The 19475-nt window shown below is 37.0% G+C and overlaps 1 protein-coding gene across 4 annotated transcripts in view; it reads left to right on the plus strand.

Annotated features, from left to right (window-relative positions):
• Nucleotides 1–19475, plus strand: part of LOC311305811 (cadherin-18) — a 164369-nt gene that overhangs the window by 127993 nt on the left and 16901 nt on the right. For all 4 annotated transcript variants that reach the window (XM_084433725.1, XM_084433723.1, XM_084433724.1 and 1 more), the window contains 5 exons: nt 1286–1473; nt 3164–3417; nt 6551–6687; nt 12703–12824; nt 15864–15981. In XM_084433725.1, the coding sequence (XP_084289851.1) occupies nt 1286–1473; nt 3164–3417; nt 6551–6687; nt 12703–12824; nt 15864–15981 (819 nt within the window). The remainder of the gene's footprint in view (nt 1–1285; nt 1474–3163; nt 3418–6550; nt 6688–12702; nt 12825–15863; nt 15982–19475) is intronic.

Raw genomic sequence — 19475 nt, forward strand, 5'->3', positions numbered from 1 at the left:
TGGTGGAATTTTCTGCACAGCATCATGGGTAATAGTTTTTCACCACAAATCCTGCTGTTAAACATGATTATTTTAATACTAAGTTAAAATAATGCAGGCTAACGGCTTCAGCAGAAGCAAACACTATCGATTAACTGCCTCATAGCTCACAGTAAGGCTGTCTTTAAAGGTTTATACATTTTCATTAAAAATCTATTTCTATATCCGGAACCCGACTGTTGCACTCTATTTGACTTAAGATGCAACCTTTAAAATCTGTATGCAACTGACTAGCTTTTGCAACAGAGCTGTTGCTGAATTTTCGCTCCTGAACTCTTCATCCAGACTGAACTTTCTTAAACAAATCTGTGAGACATCTTGGCAAAAGAAGTGATACAGCTTGATCTCGCTTTTCTCCGATTCTTCATCTTCTAGAAATATCCTCATTACTGTTTAAAGTTTAACCATACAGTATGCTGTTGTAATGCACTTTTTTCTCTCTCTCTCAAAGTATATATATTTTTTCCCAGACAATCACAAGAAAACTGTTTGTTTTCTCAAGGGTGTCTTATGGATACTATATAATTAGGTGGAAGAGAAGGAAATATTCCTAATATACTGTAGATGCAGTCTCACTATCAGATGACTCATATAAATTGTGCTTTGCAGTGCAAATTTTTATCATTAATTAGCATGAAGAGAATAGAGACAGGGACACTGTTTTATTGTGCAAGCTTCCAATTATGGGTCTTGGATCTTGAGTTTTTGTTGTCTTATTTTTATCCTCAGAAACAGAGCACAACAGCAGGGTTCTGGAAGTAAAAAAAAAAAAACATTAATTTTCTCCCTAGAAACATATGTTTTTAAGGATAATGTATAAACCTTTTAAGACAGACTATGAGTTCCAATATTAAGCTACAGCACAGTATAATGTGATTTTGTAGAAGCCAGAAGGCTTTTAAATGAGTCCACCTCATTAAGATCCACCAATCAGAGAAGTTGCTGTTACCATGGATCAAAGTTTGTAATGTTGTGATTCATCTCGGAGCTTTTGAAATCCCCAAAATACATCTGGAACCATGGCCGTCGGAAAACTGAGACATGACGTCGCACTCTGTTGCATTTAGTTTTTGTAATCAGGTGGTTTGGGAATGGGGCATGACAGCGATATTGAAATACTTCTAGAATAGCTCAATGTGGCTTGTTTGGAGGCATAGTTGGAAAGAGGCATCATGATAGATATGCTTTAAAATACCACGCAGCCAATCGAACAAACCACCATGCGGGCTTTTGTGTGTGTCTGCAGAGAATTACCAGGTGTTTGTCCCAGAGTCGGCACAGGTGGGAAAGCCAGTGGGGAAGATCAAAGCCAACGATGATGACATCGGAATCAATGCAGAGATCAAATACAGCATCCTGAACCCTGAGGGGGCCGGAATGTTCTCCATCTCCACAGACAAAGACACTAGAGAGGGTGTTATCACGCTGAGAAAGGTATTGCTGTCATTTTCATTGGTGTTTACTAAAGCAAGCATCATGACTATTATTGCTCATACTATGTTTAGAGGGTTTTCTAAACCCTCATTAATAAGCGACTGTATGAACACTTTTTGGCTGGTGGGCTTTTAGAAAATAAACTCTGATAAAATACTTGACTAACATTGTTCACCAGTGAATATAAATGCATCACAGGAGATTTCTGTCCAAAAGTAATGAACGTTTCCACCACAGTGTCATTTCTGCAATATCTCAAATTATGTAAAAAGCATTTTGTGGTGGACTTTTTTGTGGAAGGACATGAACCATATCTAGAGAGCAGAAAATATAGTTTATATTATCATTGTAGTGAATGTCTCTTTATTTAGACTGCAGAGCCAACAGAGACATGAAAAATACAACAAAAGAAAGTTGCAGTCATGCATGAACCCACATTAGCAAGTAAAAAATTTGAATAACATCCAGATTGCAATATGGTTTTTCACACTTTTCACTTGAGTGTTTGTCTTCAACAAAAGAACGCAAAAGGATGGTATAATTAAACCAGTCAAGATGTTGTCAAAATAGCATCAAATCTGAAGCTGCAGACGCTGAAATTACAGGGATACACTGACAAATACATGTATGTATGATCTATCCATCCTGACTAGGTCAAGCAGACGTCTGGCACTCTTCATGGCTCAGATGCTCATTAATGGTCTCTTTTCTTAATTCTGAGCTTCAGTCCTGGAGGTCAGGAAAGCTGTGAATGCAGTGAATACTGAGTTTTCCTAAAGCCAGTCTTGTAAATAAATGCCTGCCAGATCTGTCCGACGAGACGGGCGGTGAAGGTCAGGCAGGTTTCCTGGTGTTTACAGACGTGACCCCATCTAGAGAGCGATTTAGCTTCTGCGCTCCGGAAGCAAAAAAGACTGACCTCAATATAATCTCAGTTCATAACTTTTTGGAGTACTTGAAACTGCTAGAAGCCGCCAAGAAAGTGACTAAAACTGACTGACTGAAAATATTGTGTATATCTATAATCCAGTTCACACTTTGTAGTTCAGTTCTCTTTGGTTCTTTTGGTCCGGACCAAAAAAAGAAAATGATACATTTAGACCTTGTTCGGTGAGCGTTCACACTGTCTATTTTTGAGACCAAATTTAATGATACAAAAGAAGAAAAAAAAAGAAAGAACTTACCATACATCCAAAATAATGCTGTGTGCTGGGCTAAATGCGCTCACTGTATGTGCATTGCTACATATGATGGTATATGATGGAGCTGACAACTCGAGAGCTTATAAAATGTAAAGGATTCAAAACAGCAGTGAGAATCCCTCCATCACACACAAACGAAGATCTGATGCGTGGAGACGCCATTTCATACGCCAGTACTGAACTGTGATGGACAACATAGCTCCTATGAGGAGAATAAACAAGTATTCTTCTGCGTTTGGTTGTTTGGTTAGTTTAGATGTCTTTGTTCCGTTTATATTTTAGTTTAACCGCACCAGAGTTCGTTTGAAAGCGGACCGAGACCCATCTTTCTCAGTTCACCTGGTTGGTGCGCACCAGGGTTCAGATGGCAGCGTTCACACTTATTTAAATGAGCCGCACTAACAGAGCAATCACACCAGAGTTTGTTTTAATGGAGCCAAGCCTGACAAGTGCGAACACACCCTAAGTTTCCTGTTTTCTCTTCTCAGCAACTGAATTATGAAAAGAAGAAGCAGTACAGCCTTCACATCGCTGCAGAGAACACACACCTGGACCCACGCTTGTCCTATCTGGGCTCATTCAAAGATGATGCCACGCTCAAGATCACAGTCGGAGACGTGGATGAGCCGCCGGTTTTCTCATTGGATTATTACATTTTGGAGGTGTACGAGAACGCAAAGGTTGGAAGTGAAGTGGGAACCGTCACAGCGAGAGACCCAGACAGCAAAAACAGCCCTGTCAGGTAAGAAGATGTGAAGGGTTAAAATAACACTCCGACCGGTAATACAATTACACGCAGGCCATAATGTCACACATAAATGTGTTGTCCTGATGTATATAGTCGATTAGACGACTATTGTGATTTATCCCTATATATATATATATATATATATATATAAAACTACATATTTAGCTAATTATTGCTTTTCTTGATATACACACTATTTTGTAAAAAAAATTCCTGTTATCAGCCAAATACTAACATTAAATAACTTTGTACAATATTACAGTACATACATTATAATATAATCTTATAAATATTATTATTAAGGTGGGTATACTTATTCAATTAATATTATCAAAAAAGTTAGTATATGTAGCTATTTGTGCAATTCATAGTAAATCGCCAGCAATATGCCTACAAAACACATTACAATTTTTTTTTGAATTTCCGCTAGCAAGATTTTAGTAAATCAGGGTTATTTATAGCATGCTCAAATGCCATGCTATAGCAAAATAATCTGACATTTTCTCTCTCTCTCTCTCTCTCTCTCTCTCTCTCTCTCTCTCTCTCTCTCTCTCTCTCTCTCTCTCTCTCTCTCTCTCTCTCTCTCTCTCTCTATATTTTCTATGGAGGATAATGTTAATTGGAGCAGTTAAGGCACCCCATGTTAGCATGTTAGTAAAACACTGCTGCCAAAGGCTCAATTACCTCCACACACTTTAATGAAAGAGGGGTGTGCACTGATAGCATGCTGCTTGCCTAAAGAAGCCAGTGGAATTCCAGTAGAATCATATTATGCATGTAAGAAAGTTTGGTGACATTTTATTTTAAGGTGTCTTTGTTACACTGTAATTATACATTTAAGTACTGAGTGATATTAAGTAACTACATGTACTTACTATAGGTTTGGTTTAGGGTATGTACATGTAACGTGTAACAAAGACACAAAGACATTTTTGTAAACAAAATAAATGGAGCATTCTTAATATTAAAGGTTGTGCACATCATAGTCTACAGAACATAACAATTTGAATGACGCGCCAGTGAACAATGGAATGAAAAATAAAATGTCAGAATGCTCCTTTCACTGGCAGTAAAATGCATAAAGTGTAAAATCCTTATTGTTATTTTTCTCTCATGTCTCATGCAGTCAAGGACGGTGCACATTTTCTTGTGGTAATGAGATATGACCTGTATGGTTTATTAGCATCTCTCTCTACTAGTGGGTTGAGGATGTGTGTTTTCAAGCCATCTTTGAATGAACCTTCACAGTCCATGCGTGACAGAGGGGCCATAACTCTCACGGTCATGCAAATGCTGGGATTCTCATTGGCTGATGTGAGTGAGATCGTCGGTTTCACACGAACGGCTTTTACATCAGCATTTATCGCTGTGATAAATAGATAAATAAAATACATGAGAGAAAACAAGAGAAAAGTCTCATAAATAATCCCTGATCTCTTCTTTTTTTTAGTCTGTGTTGAAGGATAGCACATTTATTTTCTTTTTTCAGTCCATTTATTGCGTTTCTGCTCTTCCGATTTTAATCTGCATTTCCCATAAAAAACAACATTTCATTCCCGTACAAGAATTTATACTGCAGTATGTACCCATTAGCATACAAATAAAATGGCATTGAAGTTTGAGAATCAGCATTAGCTTTATGGAAAAATAAGCAAGGTCACTGTTATCTCCTTAGTTTTGCTCCTAACCATTATAATGATGCATCTGATCATTATCATATATCTTGTAAAGCATTTGTCTCATGAGATGCTGCCGTGAAAATGGTTTTTAAAGGCATATTCTTCACAATGGACACCCTGATATTGAATTAACAGAGATTTTGAGATGATGTTTTGTGTTTTGCAGAGACATCTTTGTGTTTCATATATTTCTTCCAAGTTAACATGATAAAAGCTAAACAGAAATATTTTTTAGAGCACTTAAGCATGTCTTTTTTTTTTTTGGGTGGTGAAGTCAAGTCAAGTCAAAGCACCTTCATTTATATAGCACTTTAACTTGTATCGAACCGTGACCCTAAAACCGATGTATGTACCGAACCGTGACTTCTGTGTACCGTTACACCCCTAATATATATGATATATTATTATATAAAAGCAAAACAGCAGATCCAAAGTCAAAAACTAACTCTCCTAAACCAAAACTAGAATTATAAGCTTACATAAAATGTTAACACTAATTTTCAGCTGCCTTGCATACTCTAGTATTTTCTTGAGGAAATGCAAATGTGGTTTAATTTCGCATTCATACTTGGAAAGAGATTCTGACAGTCTTTTGAGAGTCTCTACCAAGCATGTCACTTGAGGATTTGTTAATTATGTCCAACTAATGCTTCTTCTCACAGACTTCCTCCTTGCAGTTTTTTCCAGTAGTTTTTTTTTCTTCTTCTTCTTCTTCTTCTTCTTCTTCTTCCTTTTATAATTAAGGTTTTGCCAGGTCTGTTGTTATCTAAATATCTCTGATTCACTGTGTCATTTTAACTGGAATATTAATACACATCTGCGTATATACCTAAAACCACTCATAAATCTCACTGAAAATGACCTGTTTGGTGTCTGCCAGGGTGATCGATCATTTAGAGAAATCATATGAACAAAATGAGAGTTTTGAGACAATATTAATGCTCAATACAATGCGCATTTTGTCCGACAAACATAATGTAAGCTAATTTAATTAGAAACTGTGAAAAGAACTCTTGCATTTAGAGCATTATTCTTTTAAATTAATGAACCTCTTACAATGTTCCATCTTTACCTTTCAGCTTTCCATGAAGTCACTGTGTTTTTCACATTATATATTCCACTCTGTATTTCTACAGTGATCTGTCATAGAGCTGGGTGGCATGATGTATAATTACTCTGAAATAAGCTTTTGTTCGGTAAAATGTAAAATAATTACTATATAAATTACTAATATGCCCCTTTAGGCTGAGCTTTGTCGAGTATTCCTGCCGTAAGTCATGCCACGTGAAATTGGCAGGATTTCACGACCAAGCCGTGTACAGCAATGCCATCTCTCTTATAATCATGCATATTCCAGCTGTTTTTGCTATTAATGCCACGGCTATGATGAAGAGGGGTGAAAGACGGAAAGGCTCATGCAGTATTCATGCTCTCTTTTCTATATTTAGGTATTTCATCGATCGCAGAGAAGACAAAGAGGTGTATTTCGATATTGAATCCATCAGTGGAGTCATTAGAACGACTCAGCTCCTGGACCGGGAGGACACGCCCTGGCACAACATCACTGTCATGGCAACAGAGGAAGGTGGGTACTACCAGAAGCCGTTCTGGTGTAACTTTGTCACTTTAATAACTTGCAAATTAGTTTTCCAAGACAAGTCTCTGCAATAAACGCCTCGTGCACTCATGAGAAACGGACTGCCGTTCATTTTCTCGCTTTAAAAATCGCTCGCCCCGCTCGCTGCTGTGAAATTAACTCTGCAGGTCTGTTAATAGTCAAAGATCACACCTCTAACCACTTAAGGAATTGTTTGCTCAGAAATTAAAATTATTTACTCAACCATGTTGTTCCAAACCCGTATGAGTTTCCTTTTCCTGAGAAAGGGGAATACTAAAGACTGCTGGTTGTTGGTTCTTTCCATGCAATTAAAATGAATGAGGCCCAAAGCTTTCAAGCTTCAAAACAGAAGCAGAAACACTGTAGAAGATCATTAAAAGGGAGTCTGAAGACTAAAATTTCATTATTTAATATTATGTATCTGTATTATTATTCTTTATAAGTATTCATAATCAGTTGTATTATCTTATGAAGTTTAAAATGCATGAGTTCATATTTTAGACACAAGGAGGGGAGCTGGGAGAGTTATATATTTTGCTTAGAGGTATGTGTGCAATGCAACGTTCACTGAGCAGAGATGTTCCAATGATGATGATATATTTCTGTAAGGGTGGATTTCTGCAGTGGATCAAGCTGCAAGACTGCCGAATGACTAAAGAACCGTTATTAGCAAGATGGTAGAAAACTGCACATTTCTTGTCTATTCCACCCACTGCCACTTATACCAACGACGGAAATAAGCGCAGTTACTTATGTGTGGGAGAGCATTGCTATAGAGAGTGACAATATTGTATTGCACTTCAAAGTCAATACCAAATCAAAACTAGTTAGCACATTAGTTGTAATTGAAAAGGTTTAATGACAAAATATGGTTATGGTTACACTTAAAATAGGTACAAAATAGATGTATGAGATGATGATAACTTATACCATTAACCCTACCCAGCATGTAAAATCTTACCAGAGAGAGAGAGAGAGAGAGAGACAAAGAGAAGAGGAGGCAAAAGGAGGGAGCCCCAAGAAAGGGACCCAGAGAAGCAGAGAGCCAGAGCATCAAAGAGACAGAGCAACAGTTTCAATCTTATTTTATCCTTTCCCTGACCATGTGAATAAAACCCAGATGTGAGACATTCAAACTGACCAATCAGATAATTACACTTCCCCCACCGTACTAAAGGTGTGACAATCCATCGACCCCCAAAGTACAAACATGTTGGCCTACAGGCCTAGATCACTATCAGAAACCTCCGTGCCTTTAGGAACTCCAAGTGGTCCTTGTGGTAGAAAGATACGGCTTGTGCACTATATTCTCCACATGGAAGATGTTGCACTCATAAACTTCCTTTCCAGTGAACTGTTAATTGCTGCGACCAGATCATTGATTCAGTTGAATTTGAGAACCAGTTCAGTCTGATTTATAATTGAATCTTTCAGATTTAGTTTTTCTGTTCCAGATTCGCTGAAAGTTCTGAATCAAAAGAATGATTCATTCAGAGATTTTGCATCGCTACTCTTTTAAACTCGTTAACATGCTAAGGAGTATAAATGTCAAGATTTTCCTTCCACAAAGCTCATCCAATGCTTTCGTAAGTCTTGCCGTATAGATCACTGATTCTATTATGATGCTTTTATGCCCTTTTTGATGCTTTGTAATTGCATGGAAAAAGAGCAATCGGCACAATCTTTAAAGAGTCGCCTTTTGCGTTACACAGAAGAAATGAATACATGTTTGAAACAAAAGGAGGGTGAGTAAATGATGACAGAAATTACATTTTGGGTGAACTATCCCTTTAAAAAAGCCACTCATGCAAGAGATCAAAAACAAGCAAAGATTGTAATATTTACAATCCGAAGAGGGACCTTATTTGTAGTGTATAATCTCTGAGATGATTAAAATCACTGGAAGTAATATAAATGGAGTCCCGTGACTCTTCTGCTGTAGATTTTATCACAGTAATTACCCTTACACCCAGCACGAATGACACACATTCAGTCTTCTATATGATAATGATATTCCAGCATGTGAATGAAAAATGAGATCACTTTAATATATCGGTTATTTTCCCTAGACAGTGATGAGATCAAATGGAGACTTTTACATAAGTCTTCTGCTCAGAGATGTACATTTTTCTCCACTAGAGCCTCAGAAAAAAGCTTAACTATGTCTCAAACTGTGCTCAGATTTGTTCATCAACATTTCTCTTTCACTTATACATTTGGCAGACACTTTTATCCAAAGCGACTTAAAGTGCAATCAGGGTACATATTTTATGACTATCTGAGCTGGGCTCTATATTATTTCTGTTTGTGAACAATTGTCTTTTTATTTATCTCAAGGAATTTCATTTTTATATATATATATCAGTGGCAAAGCTATGAAAGTGTAATAAAATATTAATCTAAGGGTGTGTTCTCACTTGGCATGTTTGGTTAGATTAAAAGAAACTCATTTGAATAAGTGTGAAAGCTACCATCTGAACCCTGGTGACACCAAACAAGCGGAACGAGGCAGCTGAAAAGATGGGTCTCGATTCGCTTTCGAAAAAACTCTCATGCGCTTCGAATGAAATATGAACGCAACACGGACCAAAGACATGTAAACGAACCAAAAACGGGACATGATGTCACAAGATGCAACCCTAAATAGGACAGAATGCTCAAGCATAACTGTTTTTTCTCATCGTAGTCGTGATGTTGTCCATCACAGTTCAGTACAGGCGTCAGAACCGCGTCTCGTCGTGGCAGATCTTCGTTTGTGTGTGACGGAGGGATTCCTGCCGCTGTTTTGATTCCTTTTTAGACATTTTAGAAGATCTTCATGAGTTCTCAGCTGGTCAAAATACCAACAAATGTCGGCTACGCACATACAACAAGTGCATTTAGCCCAGCACACAGCATTGTTTTGGATGTTCGGTAAGTTCCGTCGTGAAATACACGTAAAAAAAAAGCTGACCAATCAGGTTGTGAACATATCCCCGTCTGTCACGTACTGCTCTGAGACAAGAAGGTTGAGGATCTAAAGATCCTCCTAGAAATCCGAGGGAACAGGCAGAGAATCAAGAAAAGAACCAGGCTTATATAGGGTGAGTATACAAGATGAGACACAGGTGAATGTGATAATGGATGATTAGTCTGAGCAAAGGATTATGGGGAATGGAGTCTGTGGATGTGTGGTATAGTCCGTGGTGGAGTGGCATCTGATGGTAATCCCGGGCACTCTCACTGGTGATCTTTACACTGCCTTTAGGTTTGGTGTTAAAATGCCAACGTGAACACTAAGCTGACCAAGACTAAATGTATTTTGTTGTTTTTTTTGTTTTTTGTACGAACCAAGTGAACCAAACTACAAGTGTGAACACACCCTAAGTAAATACAAAGCAAACATGCCGAAAAGTAAGCAAAATGACAGCACAAAATCAAATTTCTGATGTTATTTTGATGTGTTTGTGTTGTTGTATGCTATCAAAAAAAGATATAAATTTTTTTTTTTCTTAACTAATGGTGTGTTGTTTGTTGCCTTGGCAATGGCTTGCAGTTAAAGGCTTCATTCTGAGAAATGTTCATTTCTGGTCATGCTTTGGGTGGGAATTGATGTTAGAGTGCTTTTTAGTGAGTATGACGAGGGAGAGGAACTCACTTGACCTGTACACTTATAAGACGCCTCGGCAATTATACGCATGTTTATTTCACTTTCACATGCCGTCGACAGAAATCATGCTGTTTTAGCTGCTACTTTTAGTTGTGGTGCATGAATATTCTGAGTTATAAAACTGATAGATCTGTCTCTTTATTTTGCCAGATTTTAAACAGCCTACGCTCACATAACATTATTTTATTTTTTTTATTTTGGTTTGGTTCTGCATTTCACAAAGTTTCTATAAGAACCAAAACAACCAGCTCTAAGATGAATCACAACATTACAAACTTTGATTTGAAGAAAAAACTATTTGAATATTGGAAAAAAAGATAAAGGTACAAGACTATGTAATGTCTATTATATAACATATTTTATATGAGAACAAACTACTTGTCTCATGAAGCACTGAACAAATCAAAAACAAAGATCAAATCTAAAAACAATGTAAGTGCATTAAAAATATCAGATAGACTATATACAAATAGTTTGAATGTGGAAGTAAATTGACTGGATTACATCATTCACAGTGCTTAATGGGAGGAGTAGGTGGTCACTGCTGTGCTCTTTTCTCCTTTTAAACACAATTAGTAAAAAAAATTATTGCGATCACGAAGTTGAAAACTCACAGCGTACATCTCACGGAAGATCTCTCTTTTTTAGTATTTATTTCCCTAATGATCAACTCTATACGCCAACATAGTACCTTCCTGGAAATATATAGAGGGAAGAACGAGGTGTTATTCATCAGAAAAAAGCCTACCACCACCATTTGATAATTTTCCCTGTTTATAATGAGTAGATATGCTGTTGAAACAGGGCGAACAGAGCTCATGCACCTCTTCCAGAAAGCATTGTGAAACACATGCATGAAGTCATCTAATAATAAACACTACACCCGCCGAGCACAACACCAGCCCAAGAAACTTTAATAGGCTGTTACTCCCTCACATTCTCTATGAAATACTTCACACAGCAGCAGTGTGGAGAGAACGCATGCATGATGTACAGTATAAAATAACTATTCATATGTAACGAACAAGAGAGAGAAAGACCGCGCAAGTGATTTAAAAGGCAAATGGGAGGCAGAAGCTAAAGATGGGTTGAAATGAAAACTGAAAAGCAGTAAACAAAAAGATCTATCTATCTATCTGTCTGTCTGTCTGTCTGTCTGTCTATGCACGCTTTGGTAAAAACTACAAAAGTATGTTTAAATAAAAAAGAAAAAGCATTATTAGTTCATTAAAACCTATGATAAGTGAGTCTAAAAGATGCTAAGTAGATTCAAAAGCCACTAACTGAATGCAATTTATCTTGTTAATTACTCAACGTATAATTGTGCAGAATATTTTATTATCCTTGCCGTGGACCTGTTTTTAATTTAGGAGCATTATAATGTCTTGTTAATTTAGCATTTTTGCATTTATAGTGTTTTGATTCAAATGAATTAAATCAGTATGGGTCCGACTCACTCTGAGAATTGCTATTAGATGATTTAGCCAATTTGTAAACAAAATTAGCCGAATCCCACCCAGGGATCAAGGGGTGCATGCAAATGTACCTTTCTTTTAGAGATTACAGTTTAGATATGTGTTCTTTTGAGACAGAATGCTAGGAATTTGCATAACCTGTGTTTGTTAATCAGATATGAATTAGTCATTGTCATTACATATAATTTAATTTTATTCAGCAATATATTCTAGTTCATTAATGTCCACATGGCTCATTAAATAGCTCGCTAAGTTTTATGCTTTCGGCTAAGAAGAATTTAGTACTCACAGATCTCTTTAAAATATTTTGACTTTTTTATTTTATTATTTTAATATAGTTTTCTTCAGATTTACCATCAAATTCAATGGAAACAATGTGAAAAAAAGTATTTAGACTGTTTGAACCTGTCAATATCTTAAGAACTATCTTTATGAGGTCACTCAAAACATAAACATAAAAATTATTTGGAAAAAAAACTAAAATAGCAACAATTTAGGGTCCAATTCTCACTATTAGCTAATTATTAACTATGACTTTTACCGCAATAAACTTTTAATTACTGCTTATTAATAGTTAGTTGTTAAGTTTAGGTATTGGGTAGGATTAAGAATGTAGAATAAGGCATTATGTGCTTTATAAGTACTAATAAACAGCCAATATACTAGTAATATGCAGTGAGAATTGGACCCTAAACTAAAGTGTTACCAAATTTTTATCAAATTGATTTCTTCTGAATTGGAATTATCACATGAAAGATTTTGATAATGGACAGATGAATCTTCATTAACTCGGATGTTCTTTCACATAAGCCGTCTGATGTATTTAACACACGCTGTAATGTTTCTGTTTGTTTTCAGACAATCCCAGTCTTCAGAGCCACGTGCCCGTCACAGTGCAGGTTCTGGATGTGAACGACAATCCTCCGAAGATCAACACAGAAGATGAAATCATCATCTGTGAAAGCACCAGAGCAGGACAGGCAAGTCCCACAACAGCCGAACTGCTTCTCCGTCTCACTTTCTCTCTGACACCATTTATTGTCAGTGGCGGCCTGTCAAAGGAGGCTGAGTCCACCAAAAAAAAAATGCATTCAAAATGAACGTAGCAGTTAAAACAATTAAACTAACTGTTGTTTTAATCAGTTTATTTACTAATTAGCATAATTTATATGCATGTAATGCACAAATATGCATTTTGTATTTGTTTGTGCGGTGATTAAAAATACTAGCAGTTACTGTGCTGACAAATGTTAAGTTGGTCATCTGAAAGATTGCATTATGGGTCTGATCAATATGGATTTACATTATCAGCCTGCCCAGAAAATTCCCTTAAGGAGCGCCACAGTTCCCTGCCATGAATGGTGTGGAAAAGAGAGAAAGCGTGAATATTTAGAGGGGCTGAAATAGAAAAATGGAAGGGGGTTATAGGAATGCTAATCATCTCTCAATGAGAATAAAAATCTGATCAACAAAGCGTGACAGCTCTGACTCACTAAAGCACACTCCTATTTTCCTACCCACACTTTTCCATTTAATTTTGAAAAGCTGTTTTTCACCAGTGGCCCAAAGAAAGAGAGGGATGAGAGTGAGAGAAAATAAAGGACAGATGAGGTCAAGGCCATTTTAATATCCCCTGTGTTCCCAACATAAAACAGTACATTCAGTTCCAAAAATGATCCATATTACATTACGGGAGTACCAGTTTAAAGGGCTTCTGTGCACTTTTCATGTGTTTTAAAAGTGTAATGTGTTCTTTCTTCAGCACTAGCATCACCAAACTGACTTTACCAACATAAAGATGATCGCAAACTCCTCCCCCATCTGCCATTGGTTGTAAAAATAGATCGCCTCACCCCCAAACTCACATCATTGGTTGAGACGGTGTTGCTGAGTAGAACAGAGAAATGTTTCGATTTTTTGACAAAATCAACATGCAGATGGTTTACTTTACAGTTGTCTGTACAGTATATATACCTGGATTGGAGGAAGTATTTTAACACACTTTATACACTCTTATCAGCTCTTTGGCTGAACATGAAACAAGTCAAACCCAATAAAACCTCAGAAAGCTCTACCATATGGCGCTTTTCCACTACACAGTACCAGCTCGACTCGACTCGGCTCTGTTTGGTTTTCCACTGTGTAAAAGTTGTACCTGTACCTGCTTCCAGGTACTTTTTTTCGTACCACCTCCGGCGAGGTTCTAAGCGGGCTGAGGCGAGCTGAGGCGATACTAAAATGTGACGTGAAATCATGGCAGACTGCTGATTGGTCAGAGAGAATCGTCACTATTCACTGCGTCATCATTGCACGCGCCAGACGCAGTATCCTGAATAAAAAACAGCAAAAACAAAAACAAAAACATCCAAAAACAGCATACACTCGATTTCCTCCATTGTCCTGTGTGTGTGTGGGTAGCGGGTGTGTCTCGCGTAAAAGATTAAGTCACGGCAGTTTCCTGCGGCGTCGCTATGACGACCAGGTACTATTGTGGAGGTACTATCTGCAATGGAAAACGGAGCGAAAAGCGAGCCGAGCCGAGCTGAGGCGAGGCGAGTCGAGTCGAGCTGGTACTGGTAATGGAAAAGCGCCAATAGTGGTTACTTTATATTATCAAAGCAGTTTAACTTCTTGTTAGCAGGTTATCAACCCAGCACAACATTTCACCACAATGGTAACCAGCAAAACCACTAAAATAACAGAAACTTCTAAAAACCGACAAAATAGAACATTAAACATTAACAAGTCATTCTCATCTTGCTAAAATAATGCATAAAATAGCACTTTATTTCAACATTTGCTCTCCCAATTCAACCCTTTTGCAAAGCATGATGGGAAGTGGAAGTCCTGTTTGATTGGGTCAAGTCAATTTAACATGAAGCAATCACATTTGAACCTTAAACCTGATACAGTGGTGTTAAATAGAAATGAATTGTTTAAATAAAGTGAAATAGTTTTCTGAGTGAACTTTGCAAGTTTCGTTTGATAAAGAGAGGAGAAAATAGGACTTGAGAAATTGCTCCAGTTTCCTCAGGTTTCAAAGCTGAAGCGTTTGCATTCTTCGATGTCACATGATCATCCAGATATCATTCTCATATCAATTATTATCAGTTATTATTTGTGTCTAATTATTAATAGTGGTTATCAGTGCATCTCAGTAGTGTATCACAGTTTCCACTAACATATTAAGCAGCACAACTGTTTTCAGCAATGATAACAAGAACTCCAAATCAACATATTAGAATGATTTCTGAAGGATCATATGACACTGAATTCATTTATATAACAGTGAAACAATTGACAATGACAACCAATGGTGTGGATTTAGTGCAGGACTACCTGGTTTGGGAAACCTTTTTGTCTCACTAATTTCTTTAAATAATAAAGAAATAATAAAACATACTGACATTGATAAAAAAACTAAATTATTCTAAAAACATTCACAGTAATTTACAGGCATTCACTTTACAAATTTCATTGTGAAGTTGTTCTTTTATCGTTTCTGGTTTCACACCAGCGAGAAGTGATCCAATTAAGGTCTCCTTCGATCTGAGCCTCTTCAGTTGGAAGTGTTTGCTCTTTGCAGGGAGTCCAGCAGAGGGATGTGCAACTCATAATGGACTACACTCAAGGAATCGAATGCCTATTGGGTTGCCAGGACAACTCAGACCAACAGACCTGCTGGTTTTGATGCACAAAGCACTCAGCTTCCTGGAGCTGCTGAGATGCCTGCAGAGATTTCAGAAGCACTGAGTTCACTCTGAGATGAGAGAAAGAGAATGAGAAAAACAGAAAGAATGAAGCAAAACTATAAGCTGATCTTCTGAACCCTGCTGAATTAGACTTCTGGTGGAATATTTACATGCAATTTAGGCATCTTAACTACTGTGGCAAGACCACCTTCACCAGAGAGACCAAAAAAAGCTAAAGATAAGCTAAGAAAGTTCACGAACCATCCCAGATGGGCATGAAAGTGTTTCTCACCGATGTCTTTCCTGATTTTGTTCTGTTGACGGCAGGTCATTCAGACAATCACTGCTGTGGATAAAGATGATTTTGCCAATGGAAAAGGATTTTCCTTCTCTTTTCCCGGAGGAGTTCCTGCCAACCCCAACTTTACAATTAAAGACAATGAAGGTATGCAAAAAGATTTTTATTATTTATTTATTCTGGGTACATTTTAAGTGTATGTGCATGGGTTGCCTCTTTCACAGTCATGGAAACCTAGAAATGTCAGGATGTCAATGTTTTTTAGTTGTAATAACAAGTCTAAAATATCTCATCAGCTAGTTGCTCTTTTTGAGTGTAGTCTCTATAAAAATGATATTTAAAAACCCTTTAATAAAAATAAAAAAAACTGCAAAAGTCATTGAAATTCATTAGTCAAAATATGTGGGAATCCTAATGGGTTTGTGTTGATGTGTGCGGTCTAATAATCTTTTCCATTACGGCAAAAGGCTTAGCTTTCAGAAGATGTTTACTATACATGCCATTTGCATACAAGCTAAACATATAAATTCACATATCCTTGCTTATTAAAAAATGTAAACAGCTTTAAATGTTTATATTGGTCTTAAGCTTCCATAGCTTTCAAGGTGGAAATGACTGCAGAATTCTTCTGATATGATCGATGAACTTCCCGGCTGATGTTGAACCAGCATTTAGGTTCTAATTAAATGTTGACCGCAAGCTTAAGAGAGACGATTGATGACAGTTTAGATGCAGACGGAAGTAAAATCTCTTATGCATGATTAATAGCTGCTGAGAAGTTAAATCAATGATCTGTAAAGGCATTTCTCTCAATAATCAATACCACCATAACATCAAAGTTATGTATTGCTCTTGCTCTGTTTGTTCTGTGTATGTTTTGGGTATCTGTAAGATGGTGGTTAAAACTCATCTTTGATCACCAAAATGACATATTTAATTTCTTTCTTTTTTGTTTGTGTCATACCTTAAAATAGCTTGAATGCTACTCTACACCCTTGCTTAATTTAGTATACAGTTTCATTCAGTTCTATGAATACGCAAATTAGCCCCGCCTCCACACAATCACACAAGCTCAGAGTACCTGATCCACTCTGTCAACTTTACACTGTACATTTTTTTTGTTGATTTTGCTTAAACAAGTACAGTAAGTAACCTGGGTGCCTTCAAATTTTGAGTTCATTGAAATAAAAAATTTGAGTTAATACAATGAAGGAGATTGGTTTAATCAACAGCAACTCAAAATAGTATGTTATCTCAACCCACATGAATTATCTAAGTTGATTTGACTAAAGAAAAAAATGTGTGATAACATAATTCACTCGCTATATTGCTAAATGTACCCGATTTTTCATGTCAAAAGAAAAATATACCGGGATAACCTTGCTTCTCTTGAGACCCCTGCTTCACAGCGTAGCTAATGATATGCTAAAGCCCGCCCGCACTTTGACGTGATTGGTTACAAGGTAGTTTGGGACGTAAGAAACACTGGCAATTTCAAACTGTGTTTTTGGTTCACAGTTTTAAAAAGAAAACACTCAGCAGTGGTGCTGACTTATGAATTTACACATGGTTTGTCTTGAAGCATACACCACATAGACATATAAACAACATTAAAAGCTTGATTTTCACCACAGGGGGACTTTAACAAACCAACGTTGGTTTGCTGGTTTAAGCTGGTCTCCCAATCTGACCTATAAAAAAAAAGTACCGGTTTAAGATATGTTTGTTTTTTAATGTTGGTGTTGTTTAGACCCTACATGAATTTCACTTCTTGTCTGGGGTTGCCTTGGGTGAACTTTGGGTAAAGTGACTGGTGAAGTTTTTGCACTCTTCCAGCCCCCCAGATTTCCAATACACAGCTCAAGTGTGGTTGGCACGGTTTATTTCCCTCATCGCTGTCCCTTGCTGTCAAAAGCTGTGGTATTCCTTTGGAGGGATTACGGGTATAACCTCACACAGTAGTGTAGTCCCTGTTGCTGTCGAATGAATTACCAGCTCCCTAAACTCCTGAACCGACGGCCTTAATGCAATACTCAACACCGATGCTCCAGGCTTGAGGTTACCATGGAGACCACTCTTATCCGAGTGCTGCTCTCGGGTCCAAATCTGGACCAGTAGGGGTTTATGAAAAAGAATGGGGAAAAGAGGGTTTGATGTTGGTTTTGGAAGGATACCTGATTAAGTTTTTTCTTAAATTTCATATTTATTTTAATTAGGGTTGTTATGTTTAGGGTTAACAATTTAGTTCATGAGAGCAGGCAAAATTCATTCTTGAGTTTTAAACAACTAGACAGTGCAGTTGGAGGAAAAATACACTATGTATATGTCTTAAGATGTGCTTTTCAAAGCTGAACGTATTTAAACTTGACACAGATTCTTCAAAATCTGTCGCTCACGGTGTAAGTCACTGAAAATCAAAGAGAAGTTTAATAACTCCAGTTGACTGTCAAAATAATATCTTCAATCAGGGTCTTTTTTGAGCAAAAAATGATATACACAATCATGTGTAATCATTTGATTCATTTAATTAGCATATTATCTCATTAATATGATTTTTTTAATTGATTGACAGCCATAATTTTAATCTACATGAACTATTGAGAACAGATGGATCCAGAATGGATGTTTTAGGGGTAGCAAGTGATAATGAAATGCCATTTTAAGAAATAAATAAGTTAAAATGTTACGTTTTGAGAACAGTAAAGTTGTCCATGTCTTAAGATCAATTGGAGAAAAGAGAAGAGAGGCAGATCAATGTGATAATGCAAGAAAGATTGACTTGGATAATATTAGAGATGAACAGGTTTGACCGGCAATAAATCAATATCACCCACAATATCGGTTTTTCGTTTTATTTTGGCTGATCTCTATTCCGGACTACAAACAAAGTAATTTCCCAAATTTCATTTGTGTGGAAATATTATAAAGTCTGTAAACAGGACGTTAACACAGGCCAGAGAGGGAACACGCTGAAGAAGGACGCAAAGAGGAGAGGAGATGTGCTAGCAGATACTGAACAAAGCTCAACAAGCTCACTGTTCGCAATGCTCGAAATATTGGAAGAAAAATATCAATTTTGAACTGGGGGTGAGGGGTTATAACTGACTGTCTAAGTTTTAATGCTATTTTCTTTTCCTCTTACCTCTGTATAATGCCCATTAAAGTATGGTTTATAAGCGCTTACAGCGATAACCAAGAAATCGCTATATTGCTGCTGTTCCATAAGCGCCACCTACTGTCATAGAGTGAAACTGCATTTTCTTTCAGTCCTTCTGCTGTTTTTGTTTTGTGCAGATATGCTTTATGTAGCATAATTTCACAAATCTAAAGTCAGACCATTCTGTTTTTGCTTTAAATCTTGAAATGATACCGTCTAACTTAAATCAAAAACAAATGCTCATGTTACATGTGTGTAGCATCTTTGTTTGGATTGTGATTAAAATGCGTGAGTGGTTGCATATATTTTTCAAATGGCTATTTTTAAGGCTGGTTTTGTCTGTTATAGAGCAAACAAATAGACAACAAATACATTTGCTAAACAAAGATGGAAAAAAAATCACCAACGGTATCAGATCTCACTCTTCTCACACAGTTTTTCGCTCTTTAATCTCTCTCCACTGGGACACTCCACTGTTTACCGG

This window comes from Rutilus rutilus, assembly GCF_951802725.1.
Source record: "Rutilus rutilus genome assembly, chromosome: 16".
NCBI classification, from domain to species: Eukaryota; Metazoa; Chordata; class Actinopteri; order Cypriniformes; family Leuciscidae; genus Rutilus; species Rutilus rutilus.